At 43.4% G+C, this 24,129-nt stretch overlaps 2 protein-coding genes across 2 annotated transcripts in view; both read left to right on the forward strand.

Annotated features, from left to right (window-relative positions):
* GPATCH1 (G-patch domain containing 1) overlaps positions 1–15,782 on the forward strand; it is a 56,497-nt gene extending 40,715 nt beyond the window's left edge. The window contains exons 16-20 of the mRNA XM_043899079.1: positions 4,278–4,494; positions 7,393–7,500; positions 9,457–9,554; positions 10,599–10,744; positions 15,502–15,782. Of these exons, the coding sequence (XP_043755014.1) occupies positions 4,278–4,494; positions 7,393–7,500; positions 9,457–9,554; positions 10,599–10,744; positions 15,502–15,532 (600 nt within the window). The 3' untranslated portion in view covers positions 15,533–15,782. The remainder of the gene's footprint in view (positions 1–4,277; positions 4,495–7,392; positions 7,501–9,456; positions 9,555–10,598; positions 10,745–15,501) is intronic.
* Positions 15,783–17,133: 1,351 nt separating this feature from the next.
* WDR88 (WD repeat domain 88) overlaps positions 17,134–24,129 on the forward strand; it is a 45,633-nt gene continuing 38,637 nt past the window's right edge. Inside the window, exon 1 of the mRNA XM_043900580.1 lies at positions 17,134–17,457. Within this exon, the coding sequence (XP_043756515.1) occupies positions 17,134–17,457 (324 nt within the window). The remainder of the gene's footprint in view (positions 17,458–24,129) is intronic.

Below are 24,129 nucleotides of genomic sequence, written 5' to 3' on the forward strand. Positions count from 1 at the left end.
ATACTTTGAATATTAATGTTATGAGATTCTGGGTCTTATTTAAATTCTAAGGAGAATCTCGATGTTTTGTTTTGTTTTGCCTAAGTGGACAATGGACCTATTAGGTTCAGGCTACAAGTTCTAACCCATCTTGGTTGAAATATTCTTCTAGTTTTCAAAGCCTTTATAGTACTCTTCAGATCTTTCCTGTATGTGCTGTTCCTTGTGGCTGGTCTGGGACCTGGCTGGTAGTTAATCCCGTAGTTCTGTTATCAAAGGCTTTGGTTTGCTGTTTAAAATCAGGCCCCTGAGCTCAGAGGTGAGGCAGAAAGAAACTCATTAAGGTGAGGCAGAAAGAAACTCATTAACCCTGGATCACCCTATCCAGCTCCTCCTCTTCCTGATATTGCCGACATGCCCTTTAAGTCCTCCAGTCAGAAAGTTGGGGCTTTTGTTTCCTTGTTCTGCCTTGCATATCCCGTGACTTTTTCTGTCTGGAGTCAACTGGCAGGAAGGCAGGCTGGGGAAGACAGCAGTGACATTCACTCCAGACTGTTGGAACCACAGCTCCTATGGTCAGAAAAAATGGTCCCCCTCCTGCTGAGCCCAGCAGCAGCAGCCATCCCCCATGCCACCATGGATTTGGAACCATGCCGTTTGGGCTTTAATGGTGTAAAACCCAGGGGTTCTGGCTCTGTGATATGGTCATTGGGTTAGAAAGCCTTCTAGATTTTCTCAAATCATGTTGGGATGGTATTTAGATAATTTTGGCTGAAATGTCTTGGTTCTTGCTTTTTCAGTTATTAGCTTGTGACCCTAGGAGGGGCTCTTCCCCTTTCTGAGTTGCTTACTTTCTTTCCTGCCTCACCACAGTTGTGAATGTACACACTTTGGGTGGAAGGTGGGGTGGTGGTGGTTAGGGAGCTTTGTAGATACCGTTGTTGTATGTTTGGCGTATGTTGTTATTGTTTAATTTCAGTACAGCTCTTACTATATTCTTGAAAAAATATAAACAAAAGAAGTCATCCTCTGTGGCTGTCTAAGGGTAGAATGTCTTATATACTCATGTACATTTAATAATGTGCATATTTGCTCAGGTGCTCAATCGTGTTTGACTCTTTGCGACCCCATGGACTATACCCCACCAGGCTCCTCTGTCCATGGCGTTTTCCAGGCAAGAATGCTGGAGTGGGTTGCCATTTCCCACCCCAAGGGACATTTAATAATACAGACACTATTAAAGGTCAGGACTGTCTGCAAACTGTCATTCAGTAATGGTCCATGCGTGTGACTTTGGTGTCTGTGGCTTGTCATAGAAATATCAAATAGATGACTTTTATGGGGAACTGTGGCTATGATTCTTGGGCTTCACTGTTAGCCTCTCTCCTGATATTTTTATAGCTTTTAAAATTTTGAAACAATCTTGAAAGTTTAGATACAGTGTAGATATTTTTTTTTTCCTGAACCACTTGAGTATACATTGCCAGCCAGATGCCCCATCACACCCACGTTTTCTTTTAAAGAAGGGCATTCTCTTTTAATGTATTTATTTGGCCTCATCGGGCCTTAGTTGCAGCTCACCGGATCTGTGTTTCATCACATGGGATCTCTCATTTGCGGTGCACGGACTCTCTAGCTGTGGCTCTTAGGCTTAGTTGCCTGGTAGCATGTGGGATCTTAGTTCCCTGACCAGGGATCAAACCCTTGTCCCCTGTATTTCAAGGATTCTTAACCACTGGACCACCGGGGAAGTCCCAAGAAAGGCATTCTCTTATATAACCACGGTACATCCATCAAAATCAGCAAGTCACCATTGATACATTACCACTGCCCAGTCCTCCAACCCGTTCAAGACCCACTAGCGGTCCTTTATAGCAAAAGAGTGCAGCGTAGCATCACTGTTGCATTGAGCTCTCACGCCTCTTTAGTCTCCTGCAGTCTTGGAACAGTTCCTCAGTCTTTCCTTGACTCTCATGATCTTGATACTTTTGAAGATTACAGGCCAGTGGTTTGTAGAATAGTCCTCAGTTTGGGCTCATCTGGCCTTTCCTTAGGACTAGATCCGCGCCTGCATTTTTGGCAGGAACACTTCAGAAGGGGTGCTGCCGTGGTCTCAGAGTGTCCTGCCAAAGTGGCGCATGGTGTTGATTTGTCCTGTTCCTGATTCTAACTTTGATTACTCAAGTAAGGTGGTATCTGCCAGACTTCTCCACTATGAAGTTAGTCTTTTCCCTTTTGTAGTTAAGTATCTTTATTTATTATTTTTGCTTTGTTTTTAATACAAATTTAAGAGCTCTGAAATATATAAACACCCTGTCCCTCATCAAATTATTTCTATCACTGTGGACCCATGGTTTGCTATTTTATCCACAGGGATAATTGAGTACTGTCACTTTTTTTGACCGCACTGTGTGGCATGTGGGATCTTAGTTCCCTGACCAAGGATTGAACCCATGCTTCCTGCAGTGGAAGCGTGGAGTCTTAACCACTGGACTACCAGGGAAGTCCCAACTTATTTTAATGCTCCAACTGTCCTGGTTCGGTTAGTTGAAGCCCATTCAGTTTGGCTCCTGTGTGCCGTTGGTATGTCCCTCTTATGCTGTGAGCGTGTCCTCACTTTCTGGTCACAGTTAGATGTTCTAAGCTCATCTTTTTATATCTCAGCCCCAATTCTAGAGTAGTCCTTACTCCATGGTGCCCTGGTTATTTTTAGTGGACAATGATATCCTTCATTTTTTTCTATGGGAAAGGGTTTTACACAGTCACAAACTCCATCTTGTACTGGTTTTTTTCACATATTTATAATTCTGCTTCAGAAATTGGAGGTGGTGTGGGATATGGGAGGGACCACTGGCCGAGAACGAGAGCTCCGCCAGGTAGAGTCCAGGCCCACGCGGGGCATGTAGCATGTGTGTGTGTGTGTATAGCACATGTGCATCATTGACAGAGCCTCGTGTCGTTCCTGACCTACATTCTTCAGTGGTAGAATGGAAGGACTGAAGCAGATTCTGATCTCAGCCACTCTTGTGGCTGCTGTTTACACTTAGCACTTTAGGTCACCCCATGTCTGTCCAGTGATAAGCTGTAGGGATGTGGGAACCATGCCTTCTTCACACCTTTGTCCCTGTTTATAGGATGGAGTATGTACAGTCACTAGCCTGAGCCTCCATCCTGGGGCTGCTTTTAGGAAGGGTGACCTGTAATTGCAGAGGGGAGCTCCAGGACCACTTTGTCAGCGTGTTCCTCGCACCCTCCCCATCGTGTGCTTGTTCAGTCACTCAGTCATGTCCAACTCTGCGACCCCATGGACTGCAGCAGGCCAGGCTTCCCTGTCCCTCACTATCTCTTGGAGTTTGCTCAAACTTGTCCATTGAGTCAGTGATGCCATCCAACCATCTCATCCTCTGTCACCCCCTTCTCCTCCAGCCCTCAGTCCTTCCCAGCATCAGGGTCTTTTTCCAATGAGTTGGCTCTTCGAATCAGGTGGCCAAAGTATTGAAGCTTCAGCCTCAACATCAGTCCTTCCAATGAATACTCAGGGTTGATTTCCTTTAGGATTGAGGTTTGATCTTGCTGTCCAAGTGTGGAGGTCCCCAGTTTTCAGCACCTTTTAATGAGTACGCTGTCTTCACTGCCTTTCATGTTTGGACCTCTAAAGGTTCAGATAGACATTTTTTAAAAATTTGTGTTTATTTATTTTTGGCTGTGCTGGGTCTTCGTTGCTGTCCGACGGCTTGCTCTGGTTGTAGCAGCAGGGGCTCCTACTTGTTGCGGTGCCCAAGCTTCTCACGGCAGTGGCTTCTCTTGTTGTGGAGCGTGGGCTCCAGGGCCTGTGGGCTTAGTAGTTGTGGCTCACAGACTCAGTTGCTCCTCAGCATGTGGGATCTTCCCAGACCAGGGATCGAACCGGTGTCCGTTGCATTGCAAGGTGGATTCCTAACCACTGGACCACCGTAGAAGCCTCAGATAGACTTTTCAAAATAGGACAGAGGTGCTGTGCTAGTCCCTGCTGCCTTTTTCTGGGTCCTTTGCAACTCTGATTAATGACCTATTTCTTTGAGAGGTTTCAGCTGCTTCTACCAGTCAGTGTGGTCTACAGGTATTGAATCAGAAAAATACCACAAAATGATAATATGTGAGTGATCATTGTTTAGTTAGCAAATGTGTGGATATGGAGATGCACACACATGAGTATAAACGTTAAGTACCTGTGTATGTGCGTGTGCCGTGTTGTAGAATGTGTAGCTCCTTTCATCCTTGCCTCTTCACCTCTGATTCTTATTTCACTGTTAATCCAGGGAGTAAACAAAGATGTGGATTCACAGACTGAAGGAGAGGGTGGCCGCCCATCCATGGACTTATTCAAAGCCATCTTTGCCAGCTCCTCTGATGAGAAGTCTTCATCCTCTGAGGATGAGCAGGGTGACAGTGAGGATGATCAGGAGGGTACCAGGGAGGCTGACTTCAAAAGTTCCCAAGAGACTGACTTAATTGAAGCGTCATCTGTGGCTCAAGGTAGGTCAAATATTTCAGACTTTGGAATCTGAAAAAGAAAACAATGGTGTCTATAGAGAAGCTGCTTCTTCATTCGGTATCAAATTTTAACCAGGATAATTAGCAACTGATGATGTTTTTAAGTTTCGTGTTTTTTTTAAATTAAAACAAGTTTTATTTAAGTATAGTTAGTTTATAATATTATGTTTTGGGTATATGACATAGTGATCCAAAAGTTTTATGTATTGTACTCCATTTAAAGGTGCTCTAAAATTTTGGCTCTGTCCCCTGTGTTGTACAGTATAGCCTTGCAGCTTTTTTGGTGGTGGTGTTGTACCTTGCAGCTCACTGGATCTTAGTTCCCTGACCCGGGACCAAACCTGCACTCTCAGCAGTAAAAGTGCAGAGTTCTAACCCCTGGATCACCAGGGAATACCCTGTAGCTTACTTGTTTTATACATAGTAGTTTGTATCACTTAATCCCCTACCCTTCTCTTGCCCCTCTCTCCTTATCTCTCCCTACTGGTGAACACTAGACTGTTTTCTGTGTCTGTGAGTCTGTTTCTGTTTTGTTATATTCATTCATTCGTTTTATTGTTTATATTCCCATGTAAGTGATAATCTACTGTCTATCTTTCTCTGTCTGAATTATTTCACTATGCATAATACGTTCCAGGTCCATCCATGTTGTTGGAAATGGCAAAATTTCCTTTTTTATGGCCGAATAATATTCCTGTGTGCGTGTCTGTGTGTGTGTGCACACGCGCACGCACATGTCTGTGTGTATGCCCTATCTTCTTTATCCATTCATCTGTTGATGGACACTTAGGTAGCTTACATATCTTGGCTATTATAAATAATGCTGCTGTGAACATTCAGGTAGATGTATCTTTTCAAAATAGAGTTGTTTTTTTTTTGGAAATATACTCAGGAGTGGGATTGCTGGATCACATGATAGTTCTATTTAGTTTTTTGAGGAATCTCTGTATTATATTTCACAGCGGCTGCAGCAGTTTACAATCCTACCAGCAATGCACAAGAATTCTTTTCTCTGCATCCTCACCAACATTTGTTATTTGTGGTCTTTTTGATGGTAGGCATTCTGACAAGTGTAAGGTGATATCTTGTGTTTTTGTGTTTTTTTTTTCATCATGTTTTGATTTGCATTCCTCTGCTGATTAGTGATGTTGAACATCTTTTCATATGCCTGTTGGCCATCTGTATGTCTTCTTTGAACAATGTCTCTTCAGGTCTTGTCCCCATTTTTTAATTGGGTTGTTTACTTTAAAAATTTTTTTGATGTTGAGTTTTATGAGCTGTTTAAATATTTTGGATATTAACTCTTTATCAGTCATGTCATTTGCAAATACTTGTTCCATTCAGTTGTCTTTTCATTGTGTTGATGGTTTTCTTTGCCATGCAAAACGTTTTTAGTTTAATTAGGTCTTATTTGTTTATTTTTGCTTTCCTTAGTAGACAGATCCAAAAATATTTATATGATTTATAGAATGGCCAGTATTCTTGCCTGAAGAATCCCATGGACAGAAGAGAGCCTGGTAGGCTACAGTCGATGGGGTCACAAAGAGTAAGACATGACTGAGCGACTTTCACTCACTCTCATTCATAATCTTTTGCATTTTTAATTGAGATGGAGCAGAGTTCTTTTTTTTTCTCCTATCTGGCATAAATCTATGGTATATCTTTAGAATGGCTATGTTTGATAATATTGATTTTCCTATGTGTGCTAATTGAGAAGAATTAAAAAATAGTAAAATTTTCATTAAAAAAACAACTTTCTTTTTTTCATGTGGTTGATGACAAGATGCCAGGATTAGTGGGAAACATTTGGTCATAACATGTACAGGGGTTCTTCTGCTTTCTTCTCTATAGGGCAGATTGTGTGCTCTGGCTCACCTGTCAGATGGGCATTGCCTGAAACATAAGTAACACTTGATAGGTGGTGTCTGTTCTCATTACAGTGAGTCTGATGCTTGGTTAGTAGCCTATTCTACCTGTTCTGTTTACTCCAGCCAGGGGTTCTGGCATAGGAAGGGAGGCCATCTGCAAGGGTGGGAGACTTTTCAGATGCTTGGGTGGGTGGACAGAATTTCCCATCTTGGTCTTAGAGTGACCTTGTCAGTCTGTGGTGGACTTAAGTATAATTTTTAAGGGCCTTTAACCAAAAAGTTATGTAGAGATATAAGATCCTGTTTGTTCATAGGTGGCCGCAAAATGTCAGCCTATTTCTTTATTTCTTCTGTGAAAAAAGGCAACTTATTTTTTTAGTTACACAATTATATGTTACTTGAAAAGTTTAAAAATTTAGAAATGTAGAAAGCTTAAGTCTCTTGGAATCCTCCTTTCACAGAAATAACCACCAACACTTTGATAACATATTTTTCCAAACTTGCCCCATCTTTTTCTCTCTTATCTCTGAAAACCAAATCATTTCTTCTTTAAAAATGAGATTTTTAATGTGAATATGATAATTTGTTCATATTCAGTTTTTCTGCTCTTTGACAATTTGAGTGATGTGCAGCCTTCTGAGCTGGGACATGGTCTGACATCTTATTTATTTCTTATTTATTCTCCTGAGATGGCCCTCCCTCAAGGATGTATTTCAACCTTTTAGGTCTCAGGTGATGTGAGTGTGTACAACACGCACCCTTGCCACCCCAGTGGTACGGTCACTGGGGCCCCTGGCTGCAGGTGTCCTTGTGTGACCGACATCCCAGCTCAAACGTCCATGAGGTCAGAGGTTGGGCCTGCGTGTTCACTCTGTATCCTCAGCATTTGGCGTGAGCTGGTTAAGTGGGGTACTGAAGAAAAGCACATGTTATCTAGTGAAAACAGACAGTTTTAGACTCAAGTACATTAATGTTTGGCATGTATATTAATTAATACTGTGATGTTTTTCAGCTAGCGAGCCAGCACCCCAGGAGCCTGCTCCATTCTTCCCAATTCAGAAGATGCAGATAGATGAAAGAGAGGAGTTCGGCCCACGGCTGCCCCCAGTCTTCTGCCCCAGTGAGTCGAGAGTGCTTTGGGTCATCCATTTGCATGGACACCAGAGTCTCCCCCTAAGATAGGATAACTCTAATCACGTCGTTCCACCCACCAACATAATTCAGCATGGGTCCACCCAAATATATACATTTGTTCTTCGCTTATCTGTTCTCAGTCACACTTAGAAAATCAGTGCTTCCACCTTGTACCTAAATGATAGTAGTTGCTCTTCAGTCTCAGACACCTGCAGTTTTTTTTAAAAAAAACCTTTTTAACAGAAGGGTCCTTAGTATCTCAAATTTTATCACTTATAGACATTTTTTTAAAAAATGTCCTAAATAGGGAGGGGGGATCGGGATGGGGAATACGTGTAAATCTATGGCTGATTCATATCAATGTATGACAAAACCCACTGAAATGTTGTGAAGTAATTAGCCTCCAACTAATAAAATAAATAAATAAATAACTAAAAATCCACACACACAAAAAAATAAAATAAAATAAAAAATGTCCTAAATTAAAAATCTAGGACACAAAGATGGAACAGGAATTGTAGAGAGAAGGATATTAAGGCTTTTTTTTTAATCCTTTGGCTAATATAGCAAAAAAATAAATAAATAAAACTAATCCTTTCAGCAGTAAATATAGCTCATCCTCCTCCCCCAGTGTCTGTTGACAACTTCTATTTGTTGCCAGCTTAAATTGACTTCTCACATAAAATGTTTATACTGGTTTATCATCTCTTTGAAAGCTGGGTTAACACACATCTGATAACAGGGCCCAGATGTATAAATGACATAAAATTCTATTACCTACTTTATAGTTTTCTGTAGTGTCCACTTACACATATTGGTTTGGTTAATTAACCCAACCTTCAAAGAAGTGATAGAAAGCAGAGAGGAGTAAAAAGTGTGAGCTTTTGAAAAATTGTGGTGAATGTATTTCTCATCTCTATAATTGTTCAGATCTTTAGTTTAAGATACGTGTTTCTGTACCTGAAAGCTAAGTTACTTATGACTGTTTCCCAGAATGGCCCTTGATATCCTTGTAATAGTTAATAACCTAATTTGGTCTATGAGTTATTTTCCAAAAACTAGCATTAAAAACGATAGTTTGGGGAGGTCAAATTTGGAAATATCTGACCAAACTATAATACTAGAAAGTTGCAGATATCTGTTAACTTGGTTTGAAAAATAAACTGTATTCATGAAATATCTTGGAGCTTTTTTTTAGGTAGATGAAAGTTGATTTAATGGCTTACAGTGTTTCTACTCTAGGTAGTTTTCTGCTGGTTTGATGACTGGAAGTTCATGAAAACATTTCGATCAGAATTTGGAGATAGAGAATTTGGGCTCATGCAACTTGTTTAGTCATTTTTAATGATCATGTACATTATGTTCTTTTGATGCTAATTTTTTAGCGTTTCCAGTTATAAGTCGAACTCATATGAAATGTGCTTTTGGAAAGGGAGGACGCTTTCAGAGGGGCTGGCAGTTATGGCTTTGGGGTTCATATTTATGGTCCCTTCTGATCCTCTCTATGTCCCTAAGGGGATAGAGATTCTTGTTTTCCCCTTTTTCAGATGGGGAAACAGACTTGGGGAGCTTTAGCAACGTGTCAAAGATCACAGAGCTGGTGACAGAGCCAGAGGCAGATTCTGATCCGTCTTTGAGTTTACCCAAGGATGTTAAATTACAGAAAGCTTGTAGGCATGCTGGTCTGACTTTATCTTCATCTGGCAGATAAGGCTGTGGCCAAACACCAGTTGGATCAAACAGGTCTTAGGTTGAGGTTTCTGGCAGTTTCTAAATATAGAGCTACAGTGTGACACGCTAATCTGCTTGTTTACCATTGAGGTAGGGCTGGAGTTCTGCCTTAATGGTAAACATTCTATCTGCGTCATTACTGAATTCAGTAATTTAGCCTTTTTTCCCCTTGGTGCCTCTAGTTCATGTCTTTATTACATCTGTGTTTCAGATGCACGTCAAAAACCTGAGGCACCTCTCAAAGAGAAACATAAAAAGAACAAAGAAAAACACAGGACCAAGAAAGAGCATAGACGGAAGAAAGAGAAGGTGAGTGACTTCCGGGTGTGTGGCGTCAGATGCCCCAGCCTCCAGGAGTGACCCAGGAAACCAGTCAAAGAGGTATAGGGCCACAACAGGCCTCTCACTGACTTGACTGAATATCAGTTCAGTGTAACCCCTTGATTTTCAAAAACACTTTGTTTTTCTTTCAGACAGAATATTTTAATTTATCCAGTTGTACTTAAAATCTTTTTTAAATTCTTGAACATTAAAAAGTAGAAAATAAGGACATTTAATATCTCAGGCTTGGGAATTCCCTGGTGGTCCAGTGGTTAGGACTGAGCACTTCCACTGCAGGGACCTGGGTTCTCTCCCTGCTCAGGGACCTAAGGTCCCACAGGTTATGCAGCCAAAAATACATAAATAAAAATCTTAGAGTAATGGTTGAGTATTAAGTAATAAAACAGTTAATTACTAACTTTAATGAAATAATTGTTTAATTAAATAATAAAAACATTTAATATCGATGATTATTCAATATAAAAAGAAGGTATTAGTTTGAATACTTCTCAACTACTTTGTCATCACTACAAATAGAGACTTGGGTCTGTAGCTTGTCATTTGAAGTGACGGACACTTGAAGATCACCGTTGACAGCCCTCACCTCGACATCGGTATCTTCTTTTGCATTATGGTGCAGACGTTTAATTCAGTTAACGTTAGTGCTGGGCTCCCACAGTGGTCTGGGCAGTAGGAGAACTGATTAGAAACAGCTCCCCTTTTAGCTCCCAGAAAACAGGCTTCTCGAGCATGGAAGACAGGAGAAGTTCTCCTGGAGTGAAAGGAAAGGAACAGGTGCTGACAGGTTTGAAAACTAAACTCTCTTTTTTCTCAGCGGCCTATGTGTTGTTCTCTAACCTTCTACCAGTTTTTCCTTCGTGCTTAACCACTGGACCACCAGGGAAGGCCCTTTGGTTTTGTTTTTGAATGACTGCAGCAACCAAATGCCTCATTAGCCTTGTGTAATTGTGCTGAATAAGGGACAGAAACACCCATTTGTTCTCCTTAAATTTATTTATTTACTTTTTTCAGAAAAAGAAGCACCGGAAGCACAAGCACAAAGGCAAGCAAAAGAGTAAAAGATCAGAGAAAAGCAGTAGTTCTGAGAGCACGGACAGCAGCGACAGCCAGAGTGAAGAGGGGCCCACAGACCTGTCACCCCAGGAGCTGCTGAGACGGTAGGCAGCGCGGAGGCTGATTGGAGCCCTGCCGTGTTTGCTTAGAGGCAGATGTCGGGAGCGATAGATTTGTGTATGGACTCAGCTTTTTAAAAAGTTAACTTTTAATTGCATAAGTAATATGTAAATATATTATTGCTGTGGAAATTCAAATCGTACAGGTAAAGCTGTGACCAGTTCCCCAAGTCTCTCTTCTCTCCACAGTCCCCTCTGTTGTCGGTTGCCTTGTGACTTTGAGACCTTTTTACACAACTACACACACACACACAGGGACACACACATTCTGTTTCACATTTTTAACATAAATCTATAGGAATGAACACTTGGAAGGAATAAATACCACCAAACTGTTGTCAAAAGTGGCTCTATCCATTTGAATCGTGAAAGTACCTTGTTGTTACATCAGCTACAGACAGCGTGGAGATGTTTGCCAGCCTGATGGGTGAAGAATGGCAGATCATCTTCATCGCGTTTCCTGGATCAGTAACGAGGCCGAGTATCCTTTGCTTTGGGTCTCAGCGTTTGCTGTGGGCTCCTATGTGAATAACGTGCTCCTGAACATTTCACAATGTTCTGTCCTCTGTTAGATTGTTTTTCTGGTTTTTAGGTACTGTTTTACTGATGTTTAGGAATTATTATTAAAAAAATTACAAAAAAATTTTTTTGGCCCACACTGCAAGGAGTTCCCTGTTCAGTTCAGTTCAGTTGCTTAGTCGTGTCCAACTCTTTGTGACCCCATGGACTGCAGCACACCAGGCCTCACTGTCTATCACCAACTCCCAGAGCTTACTCAAACTCATGTCCATTGAGTCAGTGATGCCATCCAACCATCTCATCCTCTGTCGTTCCCTTCTCCTCCCACCTTCAATCTTTCCCAGCATCACGGTCTTTTCAGATGAGTCAGCTCTTCGCATCAGGTGGCCAAAGTATTGGAGTTTCAGCTTCAACATCAGTCTTTCCAATGAATATTGAGGAGTGATTTCCTTTAGGATGGACTGGTTGGATCTCCTTGCAGTTCAAGAGACTCTCAAGAGTCTTCTCCAACACCACAGTTCAAAAGCATCAATTCTTCGGTGCTCAGCTTTCTTTATAGTCCAACTCTCAAATCCATACACGACTACTGGAAAAACCAGAGCTTTGACTAGATGGACCTTTGTTGGCAAAATAATGTCTCTGCTTTTTAATATGCTATCTAGGTTGGTCATAACTTTTCTTCCAAGGAGCAAGTGTCTTTTAATTTCATGGCTGCAGTCACCATCTGCAATGATTTTGGAGCCCAAAAAAATAAAGTCTGTCACTGTTTCCACTGTTTCCACATCTATTTGCCATGAAGTGATGGGACCAGATGCCATGATCTTAGTTTTTTGAATGTTGAGTTTTAAGCCAGCCTTTTCACTTTCATCAAGAGGCTCTTTAGTTCTTCTTCACTTTCTGCCATAAGGGTGGTGTCGTCTGCATATCTGAGGTTATTGATATTTCTCTTGGCAATCTTGATTACCACTTGTGCTTCATCCAGTCCAGCATTTCTCATGATGTACTCTGCATATAAGTTAAATAAGCAGGGTGACAGTATACAGCCTTGATGTACTCCTTTCCCGATTTGGAACTAGTCTGTTGTTACATGTCCAGTTCTAACTGTTGCTTCTTGACCTGCATACAGATTTCTCAGGAGGCAGGTCAGGTGGTCTGGTATTAGCAAACCCGTGACCCTTGCAGTGGAAGCAGAGAGTCTTAACCACTGGACCACCAGAGAAGTATCCCCCTAAGCCTTTTTTTTTTAACATTTAAAAAACTTTTTTAGAAACTAAAACATAATTCTGGATAGTCATCCTTTTTGTTCTAGAGTGTTACCTGTTATATGACTTTTGTTGAACAGAAGCTTTAATTTTTGGTACACTCATTTTTCTAGTTCTTTTTGGTGGTGGTGGTGGTGGTGTGTTTTACATTTTGTTTTTTTAAGGCCTTCCCTAATATAAGATTTTGTATATGTAGGTAGACTATCCTCATGCTTTTTCAGTTTTGTTTTCATTTAGTTTATTTGAGTTGTTTTATTTTCCCTTTTTTGTGAACAGAATAGTATAGGCATCCAACTTAACTTTCTCCAGATAGATGGCCAGTTGTAAATATTAATGAGAGTGAGTAAATGAGCTGTAATTTAAAAGAACCCCTGAACCCCAGGGGCTCAGCCAATGAAGCATAAATGGAATTGAGAAAATTACTCAGGATCCCCGTCTGTTCCACTGTAGCATGTGATCCTCAGAGGAGGGGAATGGCTTGAAAGATGGTTCTGGAGGTGGTTTTGGCCCTGCCTGCACATTTTGGCTCCTCTTCCCTCCTAGCCCATAGCCCAGGGCAGCTCGACCACCCTGCTGTCCACCACAGGACTGGGTAGGGGAAGTCCAGCTGTGGGCCCAGGAAGAAGAGGGACAAAACAGGCTTCTCTTCTCTGGAGCATGGGTTCTAGGGAGCACAGGCTCAGCAGTCGTGGTTCCCAGGCTCTAGAGCACAGGCTCAGTAGTTGTGGTGTACAGGCTTAGTTGTTCCGAGGCACGTGGGATCTTCCTGGATCAGGGGTTGAACTGGTGTCCCCTGCAAGGCAGATCTTAACCACTGAACCACCAGGGAAGCCCGTCCACTCCGTTTTAATTACTATGGCCTTATAGTTATTTTGCTATCTGGAAATACAAGTGCCAGGCCCATGTTCTTTTTCATTTATGTCTCCCCAGTACACAGGACATTCTCATGGTTCAAACACACAAAGATATGAGCATTTCAGTTTAATCCAGAGCCCCCTGAAGCGGCTGTGCTGTTTCACGTCTGCCTTTTCTCAGGGCACGTGCCAGTGCTGACTTGATGGGCCGGGCACTGTGAGGCACCCACATGGGTGTGGGCTCCTTTAATGCCCACACACCCTGTGACTCGTGTCCCCTCGGTTCACAGGCAGGGAAAGCAGGGCCCAGAGAGGCTGGTACCAGCACCTGATGTCATCACCCTTGACTGTTTGGGGCCACGCAATGAGTCGTTCCTGCGGGGAGGCACTTGCACACGTGGAAGCCCCTCGGTGCCCGTCCGGAGGGTGTGGTGGAGCGTGCCGAGCATGGCGGTCAGAAAACATGGGCTGCTTGCTGACTGGCATCTGAAACCTAACAATAAGAGGCCAAAAGCTACGGAATAGTGTATACAGTTGGTACTATCATCCTCACTCCCTTGGATTTCCCCGTGTACACCTCTATGTACATCTTTGCAGAGAAGAGGACTGGAGGGGTTCTTACACTCCTGAGAGCACTTATCGCTGAGGCAGGGCCTGGGAGGGGGGGAAGGCAGGGGCAGAGGTGTGAAGTGTATTTAAATCTTACTCTCGTGGTTGTTAAAGGTATAGTTTCCACATCCCCTCAACCCTAAGCCTCCTAGACTCTCCACAGAGAGACAGGGGGCCTGTCCATCTTTTGTGCCTCACTCCACTCTGTATATTACCTGTCTGCATCTGTCTCCTACAAGGGGTACTTTTTTTTTTCCATTTACTTTTCTGTTTGTTTGGCTGCGTTGGGTCTTAGTTGCAGCATGTGGGATCTTTCGTTGAAGCACATGGACTCTCTGGTTGTGGCACAGGGGCTTCGTTGCTCTGCAGCATGTGGGATCTTAGTTCCTGGACCCAGGGATCGAACCCACATCCCCTGCATTGCAAAGGCCGGTTCTTAACCATTGGACCACCAGGGAAGTCCCTCCTGCAAGAGGCATTTTGAGGGTCACAACCACATGGGTCTTACTTGCATCCCCAGCACCTGGCTGAGGTCTCACTCTTGTCAAGGGCCCCTGTGCTTTTCTTCAGTGACGGTATGGCCTAGTTCTAGATGGCATTGCAGTCTGCCCCCTCCCGTCCCCCACCCAACCCCATCCTCTCCCCAGGAGACACTGATCTGTGTCTTGTCCGTCTAAGTTAGCTTTGCCCATTCTGGAATTTCACAGACCTGGAATCATACAGTGGAATACCCTCTTTAGTGCACTCACATCATAAGCTCATCGTTCATGCATTCTCACTAGCTGAATTCACCTAGATCAAGGACTAAACCAGCACTCCAGAAACCCCCACTCACTTACGATCCCCACCCCTAACCCCAAAGGCAGCCATTCTGGCTTCTGTCATCACTGACTACTCTTGCTTGTGTTTGAGATTTATTTAAAGGACCTGTGTACTAGGAGGTCTTGCATCTGGCCTGTGAGATTCCTCCGTATTGTCCTAGTAACAACTGGTTCGTCCTCATTGCCGGGGAGTATTCCTTAATAGGATAAACCGCAGAGTATTCTTCTGTCCTGTTGTTGGGGGCCTTTGGCGTTCCAGTCTGGGGCTGTAGAGCAAGGATCTAGAGTCAGGGTGACCCAGCTCTGGTTGCTGAGTTAGAGCCGCCATGAACATTCTTGTGCGCTCAAAGCCCCAGAGCAGGCATGGTTTTTTGTCTTTTTAGTTCCTTCCCAAGGGTCATACATGAGATAGGTAAGTGAAACCAGGATTAGAACTTGCTTTTATAAATGGGTCTTACTTAACATAAGAGGTGGAGTGGGTCTCTCTGTGTTTTGGGGGGAACAGAATCTTAAAGAGTGCAGATTAAATGCTGCTTTCTTTCATGGTGTGGGTCACTCTCTGTATTTTGTGCCACTTTGATTCAGGGAAAGGCCTGGCATTTTCATATTCCTCCCCCACTGAACCAGCTTGTTCTTCTGTTTGTATCTAACTCTCTCTCTTTTATTTCCTCTTCCAGGCTGAAGCGTCTTCCACTAAGGAGGCAGTAATTGAATTCTGCCCCTGCCTGTCGCAATACCAGATCTCCTCCAGGATGGAAGTTCATTGATCACTCAGTTAATACATTGTACAGATTGTATTTATATGTAAATTCATGCTGTGAAATAATTTTTTTTTTAAACCTTGACATTTCAAAGCCTGCCTTGGAAGTTTGCTGAAATTGATTTCTATTTTTAACTTCTGTTAGTGTCAGAGGAAGAAATTCAGACTGTACAGTTTAATTAAAATGGCATTTTTCTATCTTCTTGATTTTTCATTCCCTGAAACTTTTAAAAAAGAAATGAAAAGTGAAGGCTTTTCTCTGGTTTTGTGGTAAAGAAAGCTAGGTTCAGATAAGGACAGTCTGACTTACTTAAGGAATCGTATGGGAGCAGGGTGGTCGCTTTCCCATTCTTGTTGTTTTCCTGGGGGGTGTGGTTCCTTTCCTCTCATGGGTGGTGCTGGGAGCCAGGAGCCCAGTGGGCAGCACAGCCCTAGGATCCGGGCAGGCGGCCTCAGCCTCTTGAGGAAGAAGCCACCGAAGTATCTGAGGAAGGCACTGGGACCAAGAGTGGAAGAGTGTGTGCCCACATCCGGGATCACACAGGCTCGAGGTGTTTTCACTGTAGCCCTGGGTCCCTGCTCTGAGGCCGTCTCATCTGCCCTGATGAGACTTTGGGAAAAGGAGCGTGCAGGGAACTTCCCTGGCCATCCAGTGGTTAAGACTTAGCCTTCCAATGTAAGGGGATGTGGGTTTGATTCCTGGGCAGGGATCCAAAATCCCACATGCCTCATGACCAGAAAACATTATAAAGAAAAAGCAGTATTGTAACAAATTCAATAAAGACTTTAAAATAATGGTCCATGTTAAAAACACAACAAAACAAACTTAAAAGAGAACAGAGAAGGGGGTACTTCCCTCCTAGTTCAGTGGTTGAGAATCTGCCTTCCAATGCAGGGGACATGGGTTTGATCCCTGGTCAGGGAACTAAGATCCCACTACTGTGGGGCAACTAAGACCTGATGCAGCCAAAACTAGCCAAGTAAATATTTTTTAAGAAATGAAAAAGTGGAGTGAAGAGTTTTTTTTTCCATTATCAAAGTAACATCATAGAATGATCAGAACAGTTGTAAAAAATGAAAGAAGAAAGGCACTTCTTCTACACCCCAGAGATGATAACCCTTGCTCTTTTGTTCTAATTTTACACAGTCATTTTCTAGCACTGAGTCTGTTCCAGGACGAGTCGTGACATTTTGTTCTTTGGTTTTTCGCTAGCATTATGACAGATGCTTCCTTCATGCCCTTATATAGTGTGTGTACCCACCCCTACCAGCTACGTCTTAATTAATCCAGGGTACATTCTATAACTTATGGGTCATTTCTCTGTTGTGTTAACGTGAAGTGGGTTGGCCAGGAGCCCCTTCAAGAGGTTTCACACATTTGGCCTCATTCCTCTTGCGCCCAGAAGCTCGAAGCCCATTTTCCTGGGAGTAAGCATGCTGCGGGGCGAGAGAAGGCAGTGAGATCGCCGGGCTCAGGGAGGGCGCGTGGGTCCCAAGGTGGGGGCAGGGGCGCGTGGCGCCACCGTTTGTGGCCAGGCCGGGCTCCGAGATGGCCTCCCAGTCCCCGGGTACCCCCGGCTCCTCAAAAACCCCCAGCAAGGATGGGACGGAGACGCCCCAGGAAAGCAACTTGCCGCTCTCCTTGCTCCACATCCGCGACGTTACGAATCGCCGGCCCAGCAATCTGCCCTGGGTAGACGTGGTCAGGGCCTGTGGCCGCTTCAGGCTATCGCTCTTGCAGGCGCGGCGCGGCCGGCTGCTGCCCACACTTAACCCCCTAGCCATAGGCGATGAATCGCCACAGCCCGATACTCTTTGGATGCCCTGGATGGCCCAGAAGGTGTCATGGGGTGACCAGGAGCCCCTCTCCAAGGTAAGGACCGCCCCCAAGGGGAGGGGCTGTGGCTGGAGAGCGCAAGAGCAGAAGGGGACCTAGAGGACCAGGCGCCTGCAGGGCGGCGGCTGGAGGAGAGGCGGGAGAGCTCAGGAAACCGTCCTGGGAAGAGGACCCGACTCGACCCAGACCCTGTGGGGCTCTGCCTGAGCCCCTCAGATGTCCCCATGGGACACTCCCAAGTGCATGCCCTCGGAGGATTGAAGGAGCCCCGTCACCCATGAAACAGCACTAGAAGCAACAGAAAATAACAATAAAACACAGGAATAAAAACGCAACAACACGACCGTGTATTCTAAGTGATAGTTGAGAGACAATGCATTGCTAGAAAAGAAGGCTGTTGGCTGGGAAGAGGAAATAATCTGAACAGAACAGGGAGAATTCTTGGGGGTGAAAAAGAGGATTTTTCAAAGCCAAAATCCTCCACGGAGGTTTTAAAAATCAGATCAGAGAACTGAAACAAAATTAGAAAACAAGTACATGGGATTCTCTGAGAAAAAGTATAAAGGAACAATAAATACGAGAGAAAAGTAAGGAGGAATGCAGGGGAGATGCAGAAAAGTCAATACATTGGGTTGGCCAGAAAGTTTGTTTGGGTTTTTCCATAAAAAGTTACAGAAAAAGCTAAAGGAACTTTCTGGTCAACCCTACATATATAAGAAGTGTTGAAGGTGGGGTGGGGGTCAGTTGGGGAAAATAGAGAAGGAAATAAGGAAATGTCTCTGGGGTGAAGAAAGAATGGAGTGCTCATGTGGAAAGAGATGGTGAAGTTCAATGCAAGATTGGAGGGACATATAAGCTACAGGGGGCCAATGCCTGAACTGCATGAACAGGAGCAAGGCTGTCCCCAGACAGATGGAAAAGCCTGGGATCAAATTGAGATGGAGGTTTCTGCAACTGTCAGAGGATCTTGGAGCCAAGTCCACAATTGGATCTGTTGAATGGCTGACTGCCTTAGTCAGCACCCCCTGCAAGGGTGCATTGGGACCTCCATGGGGAAGTCTGCTTGAAGAGAAAGCACAGGATGTACCGGTGCTTTGTTTAATTTATTTGTGATAGTTATTCTGATTTTTAAGTAAAATTGGAGAAGGTCATAGGAGTTGTGTTTTACTTCTGTTGTCCATAGAATATCCCCAAGATCAAATTCAATAGATATGAAAAGTGTTTTGTTTGATTTTTTTTTCAACTAGCAGTCTCAGTAGCACCCCTGCCTCCCCAACTACCCCTTTTCCCTCTACAGAGACAACAAATGTTTCTAGTTCCTTCTTTATCCTTAAAGAGGTATTTTATGCACATGCCCACAAGTGTATTCTGATCCTTCCCTTTTTTGTTTTAACGTAAATGGAAGGATACCTTAGACCTCTTCTGCAATTAGTTTAAAAATTTTTCTCTCTGTATTAATAAACAGCTTCCTTGTTCTTTTTTTTTTTTTTTTTAAAAACCTTTTATTTTGTATTGGGGTATAGCTGATTAGAGAGTTGGGCTATAAAGAAAGCTGAGCACCGAAGAATTGATGCTTTTGAACTGTGGTGTTGGAGAAGATTCTTGAGAGTCCCTTGGACAGCAAGGAGATCCAACCAGTTCATCCTAAAGGAAATCAACCCTGAATATTCGTTGGAAGGACTGATGATGAAGATGAAACCCCAATACTTTGGCCACCTGATACGAAGAACTGACTTATTTGAAAAGACCCTGATGCTGGGAAAGAATGAGGGCGGGAAGAGAAGGGGACGACAGAGGATGAGATGGTTGGATGGCATCACCGACTTGATGGACATGAATTTGAGTAAACTCCGGGAGTTAGTGATGGACAGGGAGGTCTGGGGTGCTGCAGTCCATGGGGTCGCAAAGAGTCGGGAACAACTGAGTGACTGAACTGAACTGATAGCTGATTAACAATTTTGTGATAGAGTCAGGTGAACACTGAAGGACTCAGCCATACATATACATGTATCCCCTTGTTCTTTTTTTTGGAGAGTATTCCATTGACTGGTTGCCCCCTGGTGGATTTAACTAGTCTTGGGTGCCTGCATATTCAGGTGGCTTAAAATTTTTTTGACTGCAGGATTTTATGATCCATTAAGTTAACAGAAGTTGAGAAGTTATATAAAGCTCTGGGAGGAAACTTTGTGACCTAAGTATTAATATTCTCTGCCTGGCCAAACTGCTGTCTTTGATAAAGCCAACAAAAAGACATTTTTTTTTAGAGTTGCAAAAACTCAGAAAGGATGCATCTTTTTGAAGACATAGTTACTCAAGGGAGTACTCTTGCAGCAACAAAAAAGTCCTAATTAAGAACTGGAGTAAGATAAAGCAGTTCAGGAAAAATAGATGGGCACAGTGACTGAAAACAGTACACTTTGGAGGTGTTTATACAGCAAGGTTAATGTGGCTGTGTAGCTCAGTGAAAATATTACAAATCATCTTTTGAAACGAAGGTGCAGGATACAAGAATGTTTTGGACGATTTCATCCAACTCTCCTGAGATGGTTTGCTAAAGAACATTCTCAGTGCTGATGCTTCATTCTGGCCTTTAAGTAATGCACACTCACACAGAGATGTGTCACACACTTTAAAAAGAATTGACTCTAAACCTCTCCTTGGCTCACTTAAGATGAAGTTGGAAGATCTGACCATAATCTTCCAAGCCATTTTGGCTCGAGCTCATTTCTCTGTTCTCGTCTTCCCTCTGATTTGCTGACCTTCCAGACAGTCCAACCGCCATGTCCTCCTTGCTTCTCCTGGTGGATGGGGGCGCGGTGGGGGTGGTCTCCCCCTGCGCTCCATCTAGAGCCCTGATTAGCTGGCCTGGCAGTGACCTGACATCAGGTACCGCCCGTGCGGTGGCCTCGCCCATCTCCCACCCTGATTCCTTAGAGTAGGAGCCCATCACACACTCCTGGGCTGAGGTCTTTGCTCTTGGATTCCCAGTGCCCTGCAGAACAGTGACCAAGTCCCGGCCAGAGAGGCAGGCAGGCAAACTTGTAGAACATATTTGTGGGATGCTACACACAGCCTCCTGATGAAGGTGAAAGAGGAGAGTTAAAAAGCTGGCCTAAACCTCAACTCTTTGAGACCCTATGTTGTGTAACTGGCCAGGCTCCTCTGTCCGTGGGATTCTCCAGGCAAGAACACTGGAGTGGGTTGCCATTTCCTCCTCCATCCCTCTCCGTAATAAACCCCAGAAGAACTCTGCCCAGAAAGGCCCAGAAGCGGGAAGATGTTTTCCCATACCAAAGTTCTGTTTTCGTTATGAGAAAAAGGAGAGTTTTGTCTAGAGGCGGAGGCAGCTGCAGAGAAGGGAGCTGGGGGTGGGGATCACAGCCTTAACGTGCGGGCTTTGGCTGCGGAGCGTCGAGAAAAGCACAGATCGGGTCCTCCCCGGACCGCACTCTGCCACGGCTGGGGCTCGCTGGGCTCCAGGCCCCGCCCCCTGACCCGCCCCGCGCCTGCAGGCCGGGCCTCACGCCCGCAGCCTGGCTCAGCTTCGCTGTGCCCCCTGGCGGCCCAGCCCCGACCTGGAGCCTCTTAGCTAGTCTCCTGGAGGCCCAGTTCCTGTCCCACTTCTCCCAGCTACCTAGAGGGGAAAGGCCCTCTCATTCCTCACATCCGCACACCAGCGTGTTTTCCACAACCCGGAAACCGCTCCCCTCCCCTACATGCCCGCCTCCCCTCATCCCTGAACCTCGGGCTGAATTTGCCTCACCCCAACCTGGTCTTCCCCATCCATAGTTTCTGCATTTGTGCGGGCACTGCCTGGCAGCTGAGCCTCAAATCCCTCCTCCCAGGTCCCCACAACTCCGCACTGTCAACTTAGAAAAAAATGCACGACGTAAGAGTTACCAGTTCAGTTTTATTCCTGGAGCTTACTAAGGACTATAGCATGGGAGATGATTTCTCAGAAAACTCTGAAGGACTGCTCCAAAGAGGTAAGGGAGAAGCCAGGATATATGTGAACTTTTTGCTGGGAAAAACATAGAGGCAATCATACAAAGATGAGCACGCACGTGCACACACACACACACACACACACATACACTCTTCCTTTCCTTATATAGATCTGAGTTTCTGATCTATATAATTTTCCTTGTCTTAAAAGAACGTTTAACCTTTCTTGCAAGGTAGATCTACTGGTAACAAGTTTCCTCAATTTTTGTTTGTCTGGAAAGTCTTTATTTTGCTTTCACTTTTGAAGGGTAATTTTGCAGGATACAAATTTCTAGGTTGGTACGTTTTTTCTCTCACTACTTAAAATATTTCCGTCTCTTGTTACTTGCATGGCTTCTGAGGAGAAGCTGGATGTCAGGCTTATCTTTGCTCCTCAATAGGTAAAGTGTCTTTTTCCTCTGACTTCTTTCAGGCTTTAAAAAAAATATATTTATCTTTATTTATTTTGCTGGGTCTTAGTTGTGGCACATGGGATCTTTAATCTTCATTGTGGCATGTGGAATCTTTAGCTGAAGCATGAAAAAGAGAAAGTATTAGTCGCTCAGTCATGTCTGACTCTTTGCAATCCCGTGGCCTTTAGCCTGCCAGGCCTCTCTGTCCCTGGAATTCTCCAGGCAAGAATATTGGAGTGGGTAGACATTCCCTTCTCTCAGAGTTGAAGCATGCAAACTCTTAGCTGTGACATTTGGGATCTAGTTCCCTGACCAGGGATCACACCTGGGCTCCCTGCATTGGGAGCATGGAGTCTTAGGCACTGGACCATCAGAGAAATCCCTTTGGGGGTTTTTTATCTTTGATATTCTGTAACTTTATATTGTAGGAGTAGGTTTTAATTTTTTTGTATTTATCCGGTTTTGTGTTCTCTGAGCTTCCTGGATCTATGCTTTAGTGTTTGAAATTAATTTGGGGGAAATTCTAAATAATTATTTTTTCAGATATTTCCCTGTTCCTTTCTTCTTCTGGTATTCTTGTTATGTATATGTTATACCTCCTGTAGTTGTTCCACAGTTCTTGGATGGTCTGTTCTGGTTTTTCGTTTTTTCTGGTCTTTTTCCTGTTTGCTTTTCAGTTTTGAAGGTTTTTATTGAGATATTCTCAAGCTCAGAGATTCTTTCCTCAGCCAAGTGTAGTCTAATAATAAGCCTATCAAAGATACTCATCATTTCTGTTATGGTATTTTTGATCTGTAGCATTTCTTTTTGGTTCTTTCTTAGAATTTTCATCTCTCTGCTAATATTACCCATGTGTTCTTGCATAACTGTCTACTTTATTCATTAAGCCCTTAGCATATCATCAGAGTTGTTTTAAATTCCTGGTCTGATAATTCCAACATTCCTGCCACATCTGAGTCTGGTACTGATGTTATATTCGTGCTCTCTCTTGAAACTGTGTTTTCTGCCTCTTAGTGTTTCTTGTCATTTTTTCTTGATAGCCAGACATGATTTAGTAGTTAAAATGAACTGCTATCAACTGGCCTTTAGTAATGTGATTGTTGGGTGTAGGGTACAGAGAAGCATTCTATAGCCCTATGATCAGGTTTCTGTCTTTTAGTGAACCCGTGCCTCTGGATTGTTAACTTCACATGTGCTTTTTAGTATGAAACCCCCACCCTTCACTTTTACATGGTATAGGGTGGCTAGAGCTTGCTAGGGTTGGGTACTTCACTTTCCCCTGGTCAGTTGGTTTCTGATAAAATCTGAGCAGGTTAGACTCTGGTTAGTGTCTCCTGAGGGCAGAGCTTAAGAAGAGCAGAATGCTGTGGCATATTCAAAATGGTTCCTTTTCCCTGCTGGAAGCACAAGGGGATGTTTCTCCTGTTTTCACTGTGAGGATTAGGACTGCTCCTAGAGGTAACACTCACAAAATTGTGGATTTTTTTGTAGATCCATAACTGAATTCCCCTTTGGAGTTTTAACTCTCATAGTTATCCACACCTGAGCCTCCAGCAATTGCTCAATTATAGTTCAGGTCTCGCTATCCTGGCAGTGGTTCCCACGGAAGTTGCTGCTCCTGGATTTCTGCTCTGGTAACTTGGAATTCTTTGTATTTGCCTCCCTATCTTTCCAATTTGGGGGACAGCCATTTGGCTTGTGACCTCCCTTCCTTTATGGATCTAAGAGATTTTTCAGTTCGGTTCTTTCCTTGTTGTGAGGATGGACTGAGGACTTCCAAGCTTTTCACATGCCAGATCAGAAGAAAGAAGTCCTTCATTTCCTTTTTATTGCATAGTAATATTCTGTTGTATGGATATACCTCATTTTATTTATTCATTCATCAGTGGATGGACATTTGAATTGTTTCCAATTTTTCTTTTCAATTGTTAAAAAGTAGAAGTGTAGTTGATTTACAATGTTGTGTTAGCTTCTGATGTAGAGCAAAGTGATTCAAAATACATATATTCAGAATATATGTATTCTGTATGTATATATTCTTTTTCAGATTATTTTTCACCATCGTTTATTGCAAGATGTTGAATATAGTTCCCTGTGCTATTGTAATAGGTCCTTGCTGTTTATTTTGTATATAATAGTATGTATCTTCTAATCCCAAACTCCTAATTTTTCCCTATCCTCCCTTTCATCTTTGATAACCGTAAGTTTGTTTTCTATGTCTGTGAGTCTGTTTCTGTTTCATAAATAGGTTCATTTGTATCGTTTTTTCAATATTTCACATATAAGTGATATCATATATTTGTCCTTCTCT

This window comes from Cervus elaphus, chromosome 4, assembly GCF_910594005.1.
Source record: "Cervus elaphus chromosome 4, mCerEla1.1, whole genome shotgun sequence".
In the NCBI taxonomy this organism is placed as follows: Eukaryota; Metazoa; Chordata; class Mammalia; order Artiodactyla; family Cervidae; genus Cervus; species Cervus elaphus.